This window comes from Phascolarctos cinereus, unplaced genomic scaffold, assembly GCF_003287225.1.
Source record: "Phascolarctos cinereus isolate Bilbo 61053 unplaced genomic scaffold, phaCin_HiC Scaffold_4;HRSCAF=312, whole genome shotgun sequence".
Lineage (NCBI taxonomy): Eukaryota > Metazoa > Chordata > Mammalia > Diprotodontia > Phascolarctidae > Phascolarctos > Phascolarctos cinereus.
Window position 1 is genome coordinate 392081706 of NW_027555847.1, and position 21271 is coordinate 392102976.

Consider the following 21271-nt stretch of genomic DNA (forward strand, 5'->3'; position numbering starts at 1 on the left):
AATTAGAGCATTGACTCTGAATCACAACTATTTCCTTGAGAAGTTTAACAGAGGCAAGATAGTCACAATGAAGAGGCCAAAAGGACTGAGGAGAAACTATCTCAGCTAATCATCACTTCTTGACCTAACAGAGATGCATGGCAGCCAATGGCAAATTTGTTGGGGAAAATACCACTGAGGAGAATGCCTAAAGAACTTGAGTAAACAGTAGTGCATGGTCGGGGTTGGGGAACAATGAAAACAGGTTAAGAAGAAAATCAGGCTGTAGCATGCTTGATAGGAAGTTCAACTGAACTACAATATCTTCTCAGAATCTGTAGATTAAATTGGAAAGAAGACAAACTGACACAGCAAAACAGATTAGCTGCTGTTTTATAGGAGTTTGTTACCATCAGTAAAAATGTTGGAAATAAGGTGGCCAGCACGATGTTGTAGAAGGAGTGGTGGATTTGGAGTCAGAAAACTGGAGTGAACTGAATGTTGTTGGGAAAGTAATTGCATCTGTTCAGGCTGCTTTTTCTTTATAATTGAAATTAAGGGGTTGAACTAGAAATTATAAGATTTCTTACAGCTTCATCACTGTGTTCTGTAATTGTACATAAGATTGAAAAGAAAGACAAAAAAGAACCACAGAATATTAAAGCTGGAATGGACCTTAGAAATTATCTAATGTAACTCCTGTATTTTATGGATCAGAAGACTCGAGTCCTAGAAAGGTGAAGTTTTTTGCCAAAGGTTCACACAGTGAGCAGTAAAACAAAGATTTCACACAGGTCTTCTGACTCAAAGTGCAGCACACTTTCCAGTACACCTTGAAATACATATAGAAGAAGTTCACGCTGGAAATGACACAATTTTAAGGGCATTCGAGAATAGATTCTTCTTGTATCTCAAAAAGAGAATCCAAAAGAATGGAAAAGATCAGTGAGCAATCAGAAAAGGTACTGGTTCGTATTTGTTTATGAAGTTGAGGTGTGTGAAATATGCGGGATAAGAGGGTTAAGTCTATAAATAACTAGCATAAAAAATGAAAGGCATCAGTAAAACTCTTAAGCGCAACTGAGAAGACATCAGTAAATACTTATAAGCCTGCTTTCTCATCTCAATAAAATCTCTCAGAATAGCCTGTTTATTTCTTAAGGATATCTTTCATGAAAACATGTGAAAGGAAAAGAGAACCTTGTGCAAATTTTCTTTCCCCTAAAACATACTACATATTTATGATCACATAACTTAATGATTTAAATCCCTTTTCCCTTCAAAAGACAGTTGACAAATGCAGCTTTAAAGTTACTTCTCAGACAAGATCTCCTGTTTGTACATTAAGATCATATAAAACTATAATGTGATTGCAACTTTTGTTTAGCAAACAGTTATTATAATCAGATGAGATGTTACATATGGGAGATGTGTAGTAATCAATGTGATGGTTTTGCCTGGAAGATAATTTCCAAAACAAAAGAATTCCCTATTTGGCGAAGTTCTCTAAATGTCTTTCTTTGATGTCATTATCTTAATTGTATGGAAGCCTAAAACACTCCCTTGAGCAAAACCTACAGCAGTGAAATCATACGACCATCTACAGAAAAAGTGAATGAAAAATACATACAAAATTGTAATGCTGCTGAAATGATGGGCCCATTTAATTATCAGTATTGTATCTTGGATTTTCACTCCAGATATACAATGACTTGTGCTTAGAGTTGAATAATAGAAAACGAGACTGGATCTTACTTTGAGAATTAATACAGTGCTTTCAATGATCCCTATTTACTACTGCCTTTCTCCCCCTCAAAAAAAAATACGTCTCTTTAACACCATTTTTTTTTTTAGTGATGATATATCTGTAAAATACAAAATACTCTGTCAAACTTTGTGGCACTACCTACCACCATGCAATTGAACAACATCGTTGATTTTTTACAAATTTCTAGCTAGACTCAAAAGATAATATTTTCTTCCTGTTATGACTGAATTTGGGGTACCATACTAATCATTCAGCCCTAGGTTTCCTACTTTGTTAGATGACAGTTCTAAGAGATTCAAGAGGAATATTTAGGTCATTAGCTCTGAAAATTAGATCAGACTCGGTGTTAAGATTTCACAATCAAAAGCTAAGGGGAACTCTAATTTGAATTGGGACTTTGTAAGGAAATTTCTGATCATTGATAAAAGGTAGCTGAGCAAGTTAGGTTCTTGAGAACCCCTAGGATAGATACTGAAAATGGGAAAGCCTTCTGTAAATTTTCAGAGGCCATTGGGATCAGAAGACATTGAGAGTGAAGAGGCAGGATGAGAGTAGAATGTGACAGGTTTGGCCAATGAGGGAAGAAGGAGGCAAGAAATGACTGGAAATTAATTTTCTACTTAGAACCTCACAGACAAGCTGTAAGAGCAGTTATCCATAAGTATTAGCCACAAGTCTCATTTCCAGCAAGTATGGAAAGAAAAGAGACTTTACAGTGACCTGCAGAGATAATGCTATTTGTGCTTCTAATACCATAAATAATTATTGTCAGTGTACATAGTATAAGTTGGTCTTTTAGCAGAGGAAAAGTGAGCTAGAGGAACAATTTTCAGTTCTGAGGATTATAGACAGAAATGAATTTTTTTTTAAAATGGGATGAGTTTTTTTTAAGGGAAAACAGATGAAGAAACATTTGAGACAAAGGAGAATAATAACCTGTTTCTAGAGGTTGGAGGATAGAAGGAAAGAAGTGAATGGAGGAAAAGAATGAATTTCTAATGAAACTTTGTAGCTAGGTAATACATCTGGAATTTGCCCCATCAAGGGTAGAACCTGTACCCTTTGATGATGAAGCAACTTCTTCAATCAATCAAAACAACCAAGAAGCATTTGAGTCTTCTATTTCTCAGGTTCTCTGTAATTTGTAATTATGATGTAGATCCATACATGCCATGAGGAGAGAGGCCATCGAGTTCTGGCTAGAGGAAGAAGAGACAAATAATGGCTGGTGATGTTCCTAGTGAGTATCGTAGCTGCCCTCTGTTGACCTTACTTGAGTAGTTGGGAGATACTCTGTCTTCGAGAATTTAGCTGAGATTTGTCAAATCTAACAACCACTACCCACAATCACTGATGATTCAAATGGGAACAAGTGATAATGATAATTCCATCAGAACATACCTGGAATGGATTATGGATTATGCAAGTCATGGAAAAGAAATTGAAACCCTAGGAGCACTGGTTTTATCACTTTAGTGAAGGCATCAAGAAAGGCTGATTTAGGAAATGGAACAACTGGTTAAGAAGATGATGTCTCAGGATTTGGTTTCTAGATCACAACCTAAAGTATAGGAATAATGAACTGTTGGTCAGGAGTATGGACTGAACCTAATGAGGGATGGCTAAAATATATTTCTGAAGTCTTTCAAATCTACCCAACTGGCCCTTAAACTGAAACTGATAATGGAGGGAAAGGGCAAAAACTATCCACATATATTTGCTAAGCCAGATACCACAGATTTTAACAGATACAGCATAGGAAAAAGCCCATCAATGAAGAGGACCATTAATTCCTGGAACACAATTTCCAAGAAGAAAGGCAACAAAATACATGGTGTCTATAACACAATACTTACAAATACTCATATATTTATAAACAAATGCAGAAAGTATGAGCAATAAGCAAGGTGACTTTTAAATTTTAATTCAGGGAGGGAAATTAAACATTGAAGTGAGGTAGAGTGATATGGTTTAGAATGAGTTGAAACTGGCAGTGAATATTAAACTTTTTTACCTTTTAGAGGCAAAAGGAAAAGATCAAAGAAGGGATAGGCCTACTATTAGGTTAGATGGAATGATGTGAACAACAAAAAGGAACTTTTCAATTTTTGTTTTTCTTCTGTTATTTTTCCATGGGAAATGATTCTAAGGGGGATGAGGATTAGACAAAAAGTGGTTAGATAGTAATTGAAACTCAAGATAAATATTTAGATATTGAGCTCTAGTCACCTAGTCTTCACTGTCTGTATCCCAGGAAGCTGAAAGACTTGAATGATGTGATTTTTTTTTTAATCGTCATCTATTTTTTAAAAATTGTGAGGTAATAGAAAAGATGCTGCAAGTATTGAATGTAGATGGATATCCCAGTTTTTGAATAAACTGAAGAATATTGAGATCTCTTACTGTAGGCTTGTGTTCCTAAGAGTTCTAGAATACATTATAAATGAAATGGTTTGTTAAAATTTCAGTGGTCACAAAGAGTCAGCATGGCTTCGTAAAGTGCAGATTAAAATGAATCTTTTTTTTTGGACAGGGCAACTAGTCTTAATAGATCAGCAGAATATGATACACAGTATATGTGGATTTCAGGAAATGATTTTACAACCTCAGGTCACCTTTATGGACACTGTGAAGAGATATGGCTCTTTATGATAGTACAGTTATACAGTTTTAGAACTAGCTGACTGAATTCACATAGTCACTATTGTATTGGTGAGTCTGGTGGGAAATGTAGTGCCTAGGGATCTATGCTTGGCTCTGTGCTGTTTAGCGTTTTTTCACTTTTTCATTTTTTCAATTGGAAAAAAATTTTCCAGGTTTTTAAAGTTTTAAGTTCCAAATTCTATCCTTCCCCTCCCCTGTCCCTGAGGTTGTAAGCAATCAGATATAGCTTATACATGTGCAATTAATTGTAAAACATTTCCATATTAGTCATTTTGTACAAGAAGACTTGAATAAAAGGGGGGAAAATGAAAGAAAGTGAAAAAATAACATGATCAGTCTGTATTCAGTATCAGTTCTTTCTCTGGAGGCAGATAGTATGCTTTATCTTTAGTCCTTTGGGGTTGTCTTGGATCATTGTATTGCTGAGAACAGCCAAGTCATTCACAGTTCTTCATCATACAATATTGCTGTTAACTGTACAACATTCTCCTGGTTCTGTTCACTGTGCATCAGCTCATGTAAGTCTTTACAGGTTTTTCCTAAATCATCTTGCTTGTCATTTCTTAGAGCACAAGAATATTCCATTACAATCATATACTCCAGCTTGTTTTTCCATTCCCCAGTTGATTTCCAATTCTTAACCACCACAAAAAGAGCTAGCATTTTTATAAATGACTTAAATTTACATAGGTGGCATGCTTATCAGATTTTCAGGTGACACTAAGATGAAAGGGATCATACATGCTGTCTATTGATTCAAGGCGCAAAAAAAGGCAGGCTAGAAAAACCATCCAAATTTAATAGGATGAAGTTTAATGTAGATAAATATGAATTCCTACTTGGGTTCAAAAATTATCTTTACATGCACAGAATAGGGATGTGGTTAGATTAACCTGTGTGAGAAAAAGAACTAAGGTTTTAATGGGCTGTAGGATCAGTATGAATGAATAATGTATACCAGCCAAAAAAAAGTAAGCCACTCTTGTTCCAGAACAACACATGGACATACATGGACATAATGGGAAAAGCACTAGATGTGAAGTCAAAAGATCTGAGATAAGTCCAAGCTCTGTCACTTACTACTTAGTGACCTTGTTCAAGTCATTTAATTTCTCATGTAAAACCTCTGCTTCTTTGTCTATAAAATGAGTTGAATATGATATCAGAACTGTCTTCCAGTTCTAGATCTTTGAGCTTATATAATAATACTGCTCTACTCTTCCCAGGTCCTATCACATTTGGAGTGTTATCTTCAGTTCTGAGCACCATATTTTAGGATATGGAATACATTCTAAGCTGAAATACATCCAGTGAAAGGTGACCAAGAAAGTGAGGGGACTGGTAGAAGGAACTGGGCAGAATTAGCCTTGTGAAAAACACGTAAGCAGTATATGATAGTTGTCTTAATGTATTTGGAGAATGCCACATGGAAGAAGAGATTAGATTTATTCTGATTGGCCCCAGAGAGTAAACTAGGAAGTTGCAGAGGGCCAGATTGCATTTTGGCATAAGGAAAAATTGTTTAACATTATGAAGTTAACACTTTTTATAATTGAAGGGAGAGTTGAATTGAAGGAACGATCTCAGGAAAAAGATACTTGAGGGAATAGTTTTGAGATCAAGGTCTAAGAGAAAATATTCCCTTTCTGTTACTATTGTCACCCCCCTAATGTATGTGTGTTAATATGATTCACCTGGACTATTATAATAATTTCTTTAGCAGATCTTGTACCCTCTAATCTAGGGGTTCTTGGGATCCATGAACTTTTAAAAAATTATTTTGATAACTTTATAATTTTTCTTTTGTAAACACATTTTATGCATAAAAATATTCTGAGAAGAGGTCTTTGGGCTTTGCAGACTGCCAAAGCTGTCTATGCCATAAAAAAAAAAAGTTAGGAGTCTTTGCTTGAACTTTCCAATCCACTTTTCACACTCCTGGTTTACTCTTCCTTATGCACAGATCTGATGACATCTATCTCTTCAAGTTTCTCTGAAGGTGGATAACATTTTCCTTCATAAGTCTAAGACTTTCCATATTTTTCTAAGTCTACCAAGTCATTTCCTATACCACAGCAATATTCCAACCTTATACTGTCTAGTTGTTTTTAAATTCTCTAAAATAATATTGATTCAAAAAGAAAAAAGATGTGAGTTCAAACCATGGGGCAGCTAGGTGGCACAGTGGATAGAGTACCGGCCGTGAAATGGGGAGGACCTGAATTCAAATTCGGTCTCAGACACTGTAACAGTCACTAGGTGTGTGACTGTGGGCAAGTCACTTCACCCCAATTGCCTCGCCAAAAAAAAAAAAGACAAGCTAAAATAATATTGATTAATATAGCTGATATATAGGGGCAGCTAGGTGGCACAGTAGATAGAGCTCTGGCCTTGGAGTCGGAGGACCTGAGTTCAAAATCTGGCCTCAGACACTTGAAACTTACTAGCTGTGTGACCCTGGGCAGGTCACTTAACCCCAAATGCCTCACCCAAAGCAAAACGAAACAAAAGAACCACAACAACAAAATAATTAAGCCTCTCAAAGACAGAGCACAGCAAAATTAAGGACAAATCTTATATATATCTGACATATAGTGTAGTTTCCCCATTTTTCTCTTTTGATTAAATCTATTTTAGCTTTAACTGTGTCTGAGATCACGATTAATACCCTGCTCTTTTTTTTCCCCTAATAAATTCTACTTCTGTTTTTTTTTTTTTTGCAATTGGGGTTAAGTGACTTGCCCAGGGTCACACAGCTAGTAAGTGTCAAGTGTTTGGTCTGAGGCCAGATTTGAACTCAGGTACTCCTGACTTCAGGGCTGGTGCTCTATCCAGTGCACCACCTAGCTGCCCCCTATTCTTTATTTTATGTCTGTGTATATCTCTTATTTCCTGTCCCTCATGGCTTTTACTTCTACCCACTACCTTGCCTTCCTCTTACTTAACCTACCCCTCCCCCCCAAAGATCCTTCCCTTATCCTCTCTCCCTCCCACCCTTTCCTCTTACCCTCTTGTTTCTGTCTGAATTTAGAAGACTTTTATAGCCTTCCAAATGTGTTATTCCCTCTTTATCCTATTCCTGTTAATCTAGATACTCTTTTATACCTCCCCTTATCCTATTCCCTCACCCTCTTATTTCTTTACAAATTTTAAAGACTTTTTTTCCCTTCTAAATGTATATATTGTTCTCTCTTTAACTCAGATCTGAGGTGAGTAGGGTTCCCTTTAAAATTCTCTCCCTTATTTTCTCCCTCCCTTCCTTAGCTTTTTATTTCTTTCTGAATTTAGAAGACTTTTATACCCTTCTAGATATATATGTATTGTTCCCTCTTTAACCCATTTCTGATGAGAGTAGGGTTCCAGAACGACTAGCCCTTTTCCTGCATCTAATTTCTCTGTCAGTTCTTCCTCTCACACCTCGTTTGTATAGGATAATTACTCTTTTTACGTTTTCCTAAACAGTTTTAGTTTTTAGGGTTATATCATACTCTGGCCTACCCCAGTCTTTTGAACTACCCATATACTAATAACAATCTTAGACATTTGTTTTCATATGAAAAATAAACAGTCTGTCCTTATTGAGTCCCTTGTACATATTCTTTGATGTATACCTTATATTTCTTTTGGATCTTGTATATCAAATTTTCTGTTAAGTTCAGGGGGTTTTTGCAACAAAATCCTGGAAGTCTGGCAATTCATTGAATATCTTTTTTTTTTTCATTTGCGAGTACGCTTAACTTTGCTGGGTATGATATTTTTGGCCACAACCCAAGTTCCTTTGCTCTTTGATATATAGTGTTCCAAGATCTGTGGTCTTTAATATCACTTCTTCTAGGTCTTGTGTGATTCTGATTGTGGCTCTACCATATTTGAATTGTTTTTTTCTTGTTGTTCATAATATTTTTATTTTGAGCTGGGGGTTATGATATTCCTGTAGGTTTTCCTCGTAGGATCTCTTTCAGGTGGTGATCAGTGGGTTTTTTTCTGTTTCTTCTTTCCCCTCTTGTTGTAATGCTTCAGGACAGTTTTATTTTAATTATTTCTTGTATTATTGTATCAAAATTCTGTTTTTGATTAGAGCTTTCATGTAGTCTGATTATTATGTTTTCTCTTTATCTGTTCTTCAGATCAATTGTTTTTCTTGTGAGATGTTTCACATTTTCTTCTTTTTCATTCTTTATATTTTATTTTATTTCTAGATTTCTTATAACTTTGCTGGCTTCCTCTTGCCCAATTCTAATTTTCAAGGAGCTATTTTCTTAAGATTCTGGATCTTCTTTTCCAGTTGGTTCACTTTCTTTTCATAATCTTGTTTTTCTTGGATTTTTAAAAAAATTTTTCCTCCATCTCTCTCATTTGATTTTTTAAAGCCTCTTTAAAGTTCTTCTGTGAATTTATTTTGGGTAGGTGACCATTTGACATTAATATTTGGGGTAGGAGAAGCTTTTTTTTTTTTGCTTTAATTTCTTCTCTATTCCCATAGTAGCTTTCTATAGTTGGGTTCTTTCTCTTTTGCCTGTTCATTCTTTTTTATTTGTAGCAGCTTATTGTTATAATCACCTCTAGTCCTGAGGTATGGGGGATGGTGCCTCTAGCCTCAGATCCTCCTTCAGTTCTCCCTTCTGGCCTGGAACTGAAACCAACTCTGCCCTCCTATAAGTGCCCATAGCCCTCCTCTGCTTCTGCACTCACCAGGCATGTGCTGGTTCCTTTTCACCAAGGGCCACATCTTGGCAGTACCGCTGGGCCCTGCGTCCCTTATCAGCAGAGGTTCCCTCAATCTTCCCCTGCTTACCTGCTGGACTCCCCACATGCTTGACTCCCCACACTTGGAGGTAAAAATTCTTGTGGCTGGGGCTGAGGTGACCTCCTAACCCAGCTAGCCCCAGAGTTCCGCTGCTTCCTGTTTCAGCATAACTATCCTGGAGGTGTTTACGCTTCAGAAGGACCAAATCTCAGTCCTGGGATTTTTCTTCAGATCTTCTCCAGTTGTCCCAGGAGGAGCACTGTTCTGCCCCAGCTTTTGTTTATTTTTACTGCTCTACATTTGCTCTGAGGCACTATTTTGTCTTGTTTGTGGGGGAAATCTGGAGAGCTTGGAATTTTTTGACCTACTCTGCCATCTTCCCAGAATCCTCTCCCAAGAACACATTAAAAGGCCACATCAGACTACACTGACAACATTTTAATTAACCATTCTTTTAATCAGTTTCCATACACATTTTTCTTAATTAAGCAACCAGTTATTAGGTATTTACCTGCTATGAGGCTAGCACTATGTGAGAGATAAGGCAAGGATTCTCTTTCTCTGTATATATGTTTACACACACCACACACACACACACACCACACACACACACCACACACACACACACACACACACACCCATACCCTCAAGGAGTTTGCAGTCATATTAAGAAAACAAGCCTAATATACTTTAAATAATTAGAAAGTAAAGCAAAATGTAAATTCTCAACCAATCTAGTCTGTGTTGGAGGAAGGGAAAGTTCCTTGTGGACTTGAGTGGTCTTCCTAAAGGAAGATATATATGTAAGTTGGAACTTGAAGATTTTTCAGAGGATTAGGGAATGGAATGAGATGACAAAAATAGAAGCCAGAAGCTACATTGTCTTTGGGGTTGATAAACTGGTTTGACTGGAGAAGAGGAAGAATTTTGTCACATAAAGTGTTTTACATACATCGTCTCATTTGATCTATATAAGGTAGTAGTACAAATATTGTCTCCATTTTTTTTTAAGGTAGAGTAGTACCTATAAAATTGTGGAGGAATTGAAAACCAAGCCAGATTAGAGAAGAGGAAACAATAGAGCTCTTGGAGATTCTTAATCTTGGGTCCGTGAACTTGTTTTAATATATTTATATCTATCTATATCTATATCTGTATCTATGTCTATATCTATCTAACTATGTATTTGGTAACTTTCAATATAATTAGTTTTCTTTGCAAACCTCTATTTTTTTTGATGCATTTAAAAACATTTTGAGAAGGACTTCATAGGCTTTACTAGATTGACAGAGGGTCCAAGACACAAAAAGCATTAAAAACCCCTGATCTAAAGTAAGGAATATCTGCAAAGGTATTGAGAACCTGGAGTGGGAAAGGAGAATAAAGGGTGACTCTGGAAGACATTTTGGAGATGGAAACTTGATGGGTGATTGGAGGACAAAAAAGAGCCAAGATTATGCCTATGTTTCTAGCTAGGAAACTAAAACAAGAAATGGAGAGATTTGGAAAGGGAACCATTTTGGAAGTGAAAATGGTAACTGAAAGATCTGTCATTTTGAAATACTTTTTTTTTTACTTTTCATAGATTTGTATCCCTGGCACGTAACATAGTGCCAGGTACACAGAGCAGTCACTTCACTGCTTATTGAATCGATATATATTTGGAAATGCGCTTTTGAGAAGAAACTTTGTAATCCTCCCCCCTTTTTTTCCATTAATATGATCAGGAATCATTTCCCCTATAGTTATCAAATTGCTATTTTTCATATCCAGACACTTTTGAATTAATTTTTATATGGGACCAAAATTATCGTAAGGGTGGTAAAGTTACTGAAACTTCAAGCTATGTGGGAATATTTTCAAATGTTTGAGGATCACAATCTGTACCCATTTTTAAAACTTAACTACTTCACAAAAAATATCTCATGCTGTGTAAAAATAATAAATTTTAATAATAGTTAATATTTATATAATGCCTTAAGATTTGCAAAGCACTTTACTTGTATTACCTCATTCGATACTCAGAACATAACTTGGAAATTAAATGTTATTATTCCCATTTTACAGATAAAGAAACTGAAGCTGACAGGTTAGGTTACTTGCCCAGGGTAACAGATTTATTAAGTGTTTAAGTCAAGATTCAAACTTGAGTTTTTTGACTCCAAATCCCAGATTCTATCCACTATGCCACCTAGCTTCCTCTTCAATCTAATAAATGTTTGTGTACTGCTAGGTACTGTAGTTTCGTTTTTTTTTAAGTGTCAGATAAGTCCCTTAAGGAACTTAAAATCTAATTGGAGTAACAGTATACACACACTTGAAAAATTAGACAAAAATACAAGGCAGCAGAAGGAGATGTGACAAAGCAGCTATAGACATTGTGTGCTATAAGTTTAGAGAAGATACCACTCTTGTCTTAAAAGATTAGGGAATTCTTCATGGAGTTGAGATTCGATTTAGTCTATGTAAGTTATGTAAAATTTCCACACTTAGGACCTGGCAATGGCATTTTAGTGGCATTATAACAATCAGGCATTTCAGTAATACCCTCTTTCCTGTTCTTGCTTGGCCTGCCATCTTTCTTGCCCTGATAGTTCTCATAAGTAACTCCTACCATAAGTAACCCTTCCTCTGCTCCTACTCCTGTGCACCAAAATGCTCCTGGAAGAAATCACAGAACTACTCTGAGTCCACCAAACATACCATCTACTTTCAGTTGGACCCTTGTTGCTACACTATTAATTTTAATCTTTTAAACTTTAATCTTCTGTTCACTGTCTTATTTTGTACAATGGCTAATACAAAATTACCCATTATTTAATGGCCAGTTCAAATACCGCCTCTTCTAGGAACCATTCCCTGAGATTATCCTATCATGATTTTCCCCTTTGCAACACATCTAGAACTTTATATTTCTGTTATGCGCTTGCCATGTATAATATGTATATATGTGTGTACAAGTATATGTCATATTCCTTTAATAGACTGTAAGCAGGGGCAGGGACTATTTCTGCCATGAAGCATCTGCTCTTCCAGAGCCTATCACATGTGGTAGACACTTAATGCAAGTTAGATTGTTGAAGTTAATCACTAATACTTTTTGCTATTGATGTTGATTCCTTGTCCTTGGAAATCTTTCTTATTCCACCCCTTCAAATATTATTTACACAATCAACTATACAAGTATGGGATGGAGGTAGATGGGATCAGAGAGTAATTATATGAAAAATGACTGGGAGGTTTTAACAGACTAAAAGTTCTCTATGACTCTTCAACATGCTGTGGTAACCAAAAAGTCTGGTACAGTCTTAGGCTGAATGAATAGAGTAGAGCATTCATAATGAGGGAGACAGAAGTTGTCATTTACTCTTTAATTTTCAGACCATATCAGGAATACTGTGTCTTAAGACGGTGATGGAATTTAAACCACACCACACAAAGATTGATTGAAGGATATGGAGATGTTTTTCCTAAACAAGGGAAGCCTGTGGGCTAACACAGTAGCTAGCATTGATTGATACAGTATTTTCAGGTTTGCAAAGCACTTTACAGGTGTTATCTCACATGATCCTTAGAACAACCCTGTGAGAAAGGTGTTATTATCCCTATTTTTACAGGTGAGGCACCTTAAATTAGAAGAGGTTAAGCAACTTGCCCAAGGTTGCACTGCTAGTATCCAGGGCAGGATTCAAACTCAGGTTTTCCCAACTCCCACATTGAATTCTCTACCTATTGGACCACCTAACAATCTAGAGCTCTTTACAGTTATTGAATGAGTTATTCTGGGGCAGCTAGATGGAGCAGTGGATAGAGCACTGGCCCTGAATTCAGGAGGACCTGAGTTCAGATCTGGCCTCAGACACATAACACTTACTAGCTGTGTGACCCTGGGCAAGTCACTTAACCCCATTGCCTAGGCAAAAAAAACCAAAACAAAATAAAAAAAGGAAGTTATTCTATGAGAAAGTAGGATTAAACCTTTCTGCTTGACCTTAAATTAAGGGCAGCATGGCATTGACCGTAACTGCTGGACTAGGAGTCGGAGAGGATCTGGGTTCAGATCTCTTCTCAGACACTTAAGTTACTAGCGGTGTAACTCATTGCTAGTCGCTTAATATCTTGGGCTTCAGTTCTCTTCTAAATGTAATAGGTTGGACTGTATGAACTTAGGTCTCCTGGAGCTCTAAATATATAGCTAGGACTAGAACTAATGTTGGAAGTAATAAGAATACACAATATAGCTTAATATTAATGGAGCAATTCTTAACAATAACTTGTCCAAAAAGAGAGAGGTTTCCAGTGACTGGGAGTCTTCACATAAAAGCTGTATGGACACATTAGGAATGTTGTAGATAGGATTAAAACTTTAAGTGATGAACAAGATGATCTCTAAGGTCTTTTCCAACTCTAGGATTCTATAATTCTCTTCAAAGATATGTCTTAGAATGATTAGCTGGAAGGGACTTTAGAGATCATTGAGTCCAACCTCTTCCTTTCACAGATTTGGAAACAAGCACAGAAAAGGTACACATAGCATAAATCGTATGAAGGTCTCTGAAACCTTTAAATATCTATGCTTGGATCAACAAATAAACCACAGTCCTTTATAACTGCTTCTGGAAACCAGAAAGGATATTGTATCTATACTTACTCTAGGTGCTCCTGACAGGTGCTTTTATGTCCATTTAGCCCTGCCCTTTCTTAACTTGGTCTGCACTGTCAATAATTAATGAAGTATCAATTACTTTTCTAGTTTATATTCTCACAGCATCCAATAAAATCTTTAGCCTCACAGGCAACCAATTCATATGGTAACATGTAATGTCTTATACTTAATTGATATGTTGCTCATCAACAACACTTCAGTATTCCATTGCATCTGTGATTCTATGTCTTTCCTGTCTATGTCATTCTTGTCTACATTCTTCTATAAATTCACCATAGAGAGGCTTAATGTCTTAGGGGCCTTCCTGACATTCTCTTGATGTAGTGAATACCAGTGAAAGATATAGGCTATCTTTTGTATATTCCTCACTTCTATTACGAAAACAGGCCATCTGCTTTGTTGATTCTTTTCATTATATCCTTGACACCACTTCTGCCCAGTTATTGTTTCTTAAATGTTGCAACCTGCTTATATGTACAATTTGCTTTTCCATTTCCCTTTGAGTGATCCTCAAATTCTTCACAGATTTTAGATTCCCATGATCTACAACCATCATACAATGTCACTGGAAGGATTTTCATATTAAAGGATGGACACTTGTTTCAGAGTAGCTTGGAATCATCAAAGGCTTTGCTGTTTCCTTAAAGCAATCTAGCCTTCTCTCTTTCTCTAATTCAATAATGTGCCCAGGTCATTATCCATTTACCCTTGGGGAATTAAAAGGAAGGCCTTGAAAGAATCATACTTTCACAAAAGAAATACATATTCTTTACTAATTGTGAGCGTACTTGCTTTCAGCTGTTTTTAAAACCTAGTTGACTGACTTACTGCTTGCTATTTTAATATTTTAGTTAATAGCTTATTTTGGACTAGTTTTAGTAACTGGGCTAGAATGTCTGATAGTAGTCTTTGATTTAAGCTTTTGAACCTGGTTTCAACTGAATTTTATGAAGAAAGTAGCCACATCAAATTGATTCACACTAACTCTTTACCACCATGTAGGGATATATGTATTTTAATATATGGTATATATGAGCTCAAAGTTATCTCTTGATAGAATTTCAGGCAGTGAAAGATAAATGAAAATTTTCAAGTAGTGTAGAGCTAGAGATTTGGAGGAAGGGGACCTTCCTGAGGTCATATTGCTTCCCTACTCAGCCTAGGGAAAAGTCTGATCCTGGATACCAGCTTCTCTGTCCTTCAGTTTGGTCTTAGAATCTTCATGTGCCTTTCAAGTTTAGTGGACTGAATTTTTCCCTCACTTTAAAGAACTTGTCTTACACTTGTCAGGATTAGAAGTCAACAACTTCTTTAATCCTAAATTATGCTAGTTGAAGATAGGCAGTTCCCAAGTCAAAAAAAAAATCATGTTCATAAGTTCATTTGTAATTTAGTCCTTTAGAACTCATTATACATTTTCCTCAGATATATGAGGAAATTATGATGAATATTTGTATAATATGTAATTAATGTAATAATAAACCTCATTATAAATTGTGGTTAGAATATTAGAATATCACACAAAAGCCTATTTAAATTCATTGAGTGACTGAAATAGAGTATTTTTAAAATAAAAATCATAGGAAACTTTAAATACACAATACAATTGGATCAGAAAATTGAATACACAAGTTTTTAAAATTTACTTTGAATGCTGGTACTTGGGGGAAAAAAAGCAGGTTTAATTAGCAAGATAGGAGACAAATGAATATCCTTGAATATTCTAAGGAAGGATCTGAGAATACTTTCAAAGATTTAGTTATGTCTAATTTTACTTGAAAATTTGTGCCCAAAGTATGACTTAGTAAAGGTAAATCAGTAGTACTCCCAATACCATCAGAAATCCTTAGGTGAAATTTTTGATTCAGAAATTAAAGGAAAAGGAATGAGGAAATTTTCCAGAGATATTGGGCAAGAGTTAGAAGAGAAGGAAAAAGACATAAAGGGGTGTGTGTGTGTGTCATAGGAGGAGGAGTAGGTTAATGGCATGAGGGCTACAAGGGTGGGGAACTTCTGTGCCATATGTGGCCCTCTTGATCCTCAAGTGCAAACCTTTGACTGAATCCAAACTTCACAGAACAAATCCTTTCATTAAGGGGATTAACCCGTGTCAGAACCTCCAATTTCTCTCCCTTCTCCCTGGACATAATTGCTCAGGCAGGGCAAAAGAGATTGACGAAGTTTGTAATAGGAAGGCAGTTTTGCTAGGGCTTCACTTTATTTTGGCAATTGGGGTTAAGTGACTTGCCCAAGGTCACACAGCTAATGTCAAGTGTTTGGTCTGAGGCCAGATTTGAACTCGGGTCCTCCTGACTTGAGGGCCAGTGCTCTATCCACTGTACCACCTAGCTGCCCCTATGGGCTTCACTTTCTATCTACCCATTTCTCTTTCCCAAGGGTTTAATGTCCTTGACCTGCCCAAAGCACCTCATAGCAGCATCATATTTGGCCTATTCTCTACCATTCCTTTAGTGAACCTGGTTTCAAATGAATTTTATGAAGAAAGTAGCCACATTAAATTGATTCACACTAACTCTTTACCACTATGTAGGGATATGTGTATTTTAATACATGATATGTATGAGCTCAAAGTTATCTCTTGATAGAATTTCAGACAGTGTGAGATAAATGAAAATTTTCAAGTAGTGTAGAGCTAGAGATTTGGAGGAAGGGGACCTTCCTGAGGTCATATTGCTTCCCTCCTCAGCCTAGGGAAAAGTCTGATCCTGAAACAAGGGAGCATAAAGAGGCTTTATGATTTCCTTTCTTCCTTCTTACTTGAAGGACCAGCTACTTTTGCTCCGATTCACTCTCCCTATCTACCCCTTGATGGAAGTTGGAAACCTAGCTTCTTTATGAAGAGGGCAAAACCTGCTAAAGGTTAGTGAAAATAAAACTGTAATTTTTTTTTCCCATTCAGATTCACAGACCCCTTGAAATCTATCCACAGGTCCCTTGGGGATCTGGGGGTGGCAGTTTAAAAACTCTTGATTTAGTCTACAGGCAGTCCTTTAGCTACTTAAAGACAGCTATCTTATTCCTCCTCAAGTTTTTTCTTTCCTGGGCAAAATAAACCAAGTTATTTAACTTGATAATTAACTGTATAATAATTTTTAAAACAAAAAAATACATAAGTATAGGGAGACATGGAGAAATTCATGTGGAAAAAAAAGTTAAACCTAGGGGTTTTAGTTGAACATAAATATAAATCACCAGGGAAAAATGACAGCCAATCTCCATTCCCCTCTGCCGACTCCTAGTTTGGTATTAAATTTGTTCCAGCTTTATAGGCCATCAACTTATTTTTGAATATTGACTTATCCACCGTGTTAAGCAAAGGTTTGTGTCAGGAGCAAATTTGATAAGTATTCCATTTATGCTTTATTATCCATGTCACTGATAAGAATATTCAGTAGCTAATCACAGATCCCCAGGACTCTGTAATTGTAGGCTTTTCAAGTGAACCTTGAGCCATTAATTCTATTAATATTATTTGTTAATAACTGTTCTTTGGATCTGTCCATTCAACCAGTTTCCTATCTACCTAATTATAATTTCATTTAGCTCATATTTCTCCATCTTGTTCACAAGGATAAATTCATGAGAGACTATTAGGAACGCTTTGTAGATATCTTAGTAAGCTATATTTTATGACATTCCCTGATCTATTAATCTAATAACTTTGTCAGTAAAGAAAATAAATTTCCATCATTTCTAGTCTAAAGTGGAACAAGGACCAGTTGTGTACCTTATTGGGCCCAAATTACCAAAGAATAGCTTCTCTTGATGTTTCCACCACCTTTTGGAGGATGAAGATCTCATGAATAGCTATTAAATGACATTTATATAGCACTTTAAGGTTTGCAGAACACTTCACATACTTTCCCTCATTTGATTAAGCCAAGACATTAGTTGCTCTGCTGTTGGTAGAAAACTCCAATAGATGTCTTCGTAATTGAAGGTCCTGCTGTTATTTTATGTATCTGTGTAAGGCTCGTGATCTGTTTTCTAAACTTATTATCTGTTTCTTCCTTCTTTCCAGGTCATTTAGGGTATATACCTATCAAAATGTCCCTTATGTTTCTCCCCCTGTAGGTCTTCACTGAAATATTGTCTACCCAACTTCCTATTGCTGACCCTGGATTTTCTTGTATGATTAAATCGTTTTAATAGGCCCCTACTCTGTTTATTCAGTTCTTTTTAAATAAGTTATATCCTTCCAGAACCATCTTCCAGTCATGGGACTATCCCACCAAGTCTCAGTGACAATTTATAAAGTCAAATTTGCCTCCTTGCATTAGAAAATCTAGTTGACTTTCCTTGTTTCTCATACTTCATATAAATATACCTAGACATCTGAGGTCATGAATTTTTTTTTTATCTCTTATGAAATTACTCTTTGCTGTTTTTTCTGTTCTTCCTGCATCATGGCTACCCTGTATAATCTAATTTGGTAATGTACTAATATAATATATAGATATTGCCTTATAGTGCTACCAATCCAAAGGTTTTTATAGAGGTACTGCCTGATTCATTCCTCATTCCCTTCCCGGAAGTCCATAGAAATCGCCTCCCAGTCATAGGTCCTATAGCTCCTGCACTTCTCTTTTAAGCCTAGACCATGTTTCTTGTTTCATCTAAAGGTTGGGCAGTGACTGGGTGACTTGGACCCAGACCTGTCTTTATTACTGTCCAGGGTGAAGCTAGAACTCTCCTACAGGACTCAGCCCCACCCTTCATGGGTTCTACAAGATCAAGAGATTTTTCTCTAAGAAGCTAAAATGGGATTAAAGGAGGTTTACTGTCAGCCTGCCTAGCTGACCCCTTTCCAAGATACTAACTAAACGAGGTTGGTTATGAGGCAAGTATGATATAAAAAAGTGAACATCTATTATTTTATGTGTATCAGCATAGTTTGTTGTTCAAGATACATGGTAATCTGCTCACAACTTTAAAAACAGGAGAAACACAAATACTTTATCCATGTTACCTATCTGATAAGGGCACTTTGTAACACAATTTTAATTTCTAATAGCATTCCATTGGATGAAATTCTTATGTATTGGTGTCAGATTTACTAAGGTATTATAATTCCCCACGCACACACAGGATGGGAATATTGGTACTGATTTAATTGCATCAAAATTTATCTGGTTAATCATATTTCCAAAGTGCTGCTTTTCCTTATGGTCTTGACTGGCAGTCCCCAAAAAAAAATTGCATTATTACTGTTCATTTATTTTGCAAGCTTTATGAAATGGTCAGCTTGTTAGCTAAGTAGCTTGTCTTGGTGTAACTTCAGCAAATGCTTATACAGAGTTATTTCATTACAGGAATACAAGCGCAAGTTAGCCAGAGTATCCCAGGTTCGAAAAGAACTCAGGTCTCGCATCCAGAACCTGCCAGATTTGTCTCGGTTGCCCAATGTCACAGGCAGCCATGTGCACCTGCCATTTGCTGGAGACATCTACAGTGAGGATTGATGACAACAGCTTTTTCCAGGGCCTCAGGACTTTGCAAGAGCTGGAGATAGGTTAAGTGGATAGTCTTGTAGTATTATTTTTGTACATTGTTGAAAAAGTGAAACATAGATATCCCCAACAAAATGCAAAAAAAAATTAAAAATATTTAAAATGTTGGGTTTTTTCCTATTTTATTGGCAAGTTAACATGACAATTTAAAAATTGACATCCATGTGTTAATATGTTCACAAAGAAGTGATTATTTTAAAAAGATCCTTTTATATATTTTTTGATTCAGGGCCCTGTGAGAAACTAAAACCTTTCTATTTTTCTTTATGTAATTCCTCTTTCTGTTTCTGCATTAATATGTGAATGTAACTTCAATATCTAATCACTGTATAATATGTAATTTCTTCAGGAAAAGAACTAATCAGGAGGTTGGGACATTTTTCTCATATATTATAGGTATTTGATGGTAAAGAGGACATAAAGTTGACAGATTAAGGCTAGGCTTACCCTGGTCTGTCAACCCCAATGTCTCCTTCTCTGTGCTTCTCAGTGCTTTTGACTCAACACATATGAAAATGGAAATCACTTTGTGAGTCAAACTGAGGACATTCACATTCTAAGGGTAATATTTACACCAACAAGAGAGTAATTTTTTGAACTAACGGGAAACTTGTTTAATATTACAAGAATATGGAAACAAGTCAGAGTATCCCAGAATAGACTTCAGTTATCACCCCAGCTCACTGTGTCCCTGAGCACATCTATGGTCCATTTATATGTAGTCAGTGGGAAAGTAGGAGAGTCTAATTTGCTTATTGCCTATTAAAAGCATAACCTTGTTTATCTTAATTCGCCAACTTTCAGTGTCGGAAAAACAGCATGCTTAATTGGGTATATACATTGAGTATGCCACAATTTATTGCTTGAATAAACAAACTTGGAAATGCTTTGTAGGAATTCCTCAATTCAAAGAGTTGATCCTTCAAGATATTCTTGGTTCTGGAGCTAATTTCATAAGGTATAAATCTTTATCTCCTACCTATGGAGATAAATCTATGCTTTATCTTAAGTATCATTAATTTCATTAATGTGAAGAAATCTGTAAAATCAGTTGGACTATAAAAACACACTTTATGACTTTTCCCAACTATAAAACCTTAAAAAGCTTTCATGTCATTTTTAGCTCCAATATCTAGACAACACTACAAAAAGAACATTGTAGATGACTTGCAATGTTCTATGTAGTTGCCTGGAACACTTTTAATGTCCCATCAAAGTTTCTGAATAAAAAGCAGTGCTACAGGGTAGATCTGGTATGCTTTGCATATATCCAGAGTTACCAAAACAAATATGGTTTTTTCTTTTATTTGTAACACTGTGTGTTAGAGCTATTGGATCCCATGCTTTCTTTTTAAAGTGCATTTTTAGCAATGGGTTTGTACCAGGTAATAGCCATTTTAGTATAATTGTTCATGACATTGTCAATAAATGATGGAAATTTTTCATTTTGTGCATTGCTTTGCAGATTAGACATTTTCATTTCCGTTGTAAGTATATGTGACCTAGAATAGACAATAAATTATCATCTCTTTTTACATCTTAGAAACCAAAAAGTCTCCATAGTCTCAGTGTCTTCAGTGTAAATATTTCTTTTTCAGTATTAGTTAATCATATTCCTAGATAGTGTGCATGTATAATAGAAGGAGAATATTTATTTTCTAAGCTACAACTATGAAAAAATATCATTAAAGTGAGGAAACTTCATAAAGTGCATTTTTATAAAACCTGTGAAGGGATTTAGAATAATTTCATCTTTCATGCAGTAAATGTGTGACTAGAAATTGTACTGGTGTAATCTGAGCTCTCCCCAGCACATGAATAAATATAGGAAGCTCCTCAATTACAAATGTCCCGTGTTTAGATCTTCCTGTCCAATCCTGGCATTTATAAATGCCAACTATGTGTAAGGCACTGGA

At 36.0% G+C, this 21271-nt stretch overlaps 1 protein-coding gene across 3 annotated transcripts in view; it reads left to right on the plus strand.

Moving 5' to 3' along the window:
• Nucleotides 1-20809, plus strand: part of RPRD1A (regulation of nuclear pre-mRNA domain containing 1A) — an 87761-nt gene extending 66952 nt beyond the window's left edge. The window contains exons 7-8 of one of the 3 annotated variants that reach the window (XM_020985691.2): nucleotides 16609-16704; nucleotides 19158-19236. In XM_020985691.2, the coding sequence (XP_020841350.1) occupies nucleotides 16609-16683 (75 nt within the window). In that variant the 3' untranslated portion in view covers nucleotides 16684-16704; nucleotides 19158-19236. Of the gene's footprint in view, nucleotides 1-16608; nucleotides 16705-19157 lie in introns of all 3 variants that reach the window. The other 2 variants (XM_020985690.2, XM_020985693.2) reach the window with 2 other exon arrangements.
• Nucleotides 20810-21271: the final 462 nt, after the last annotated feature.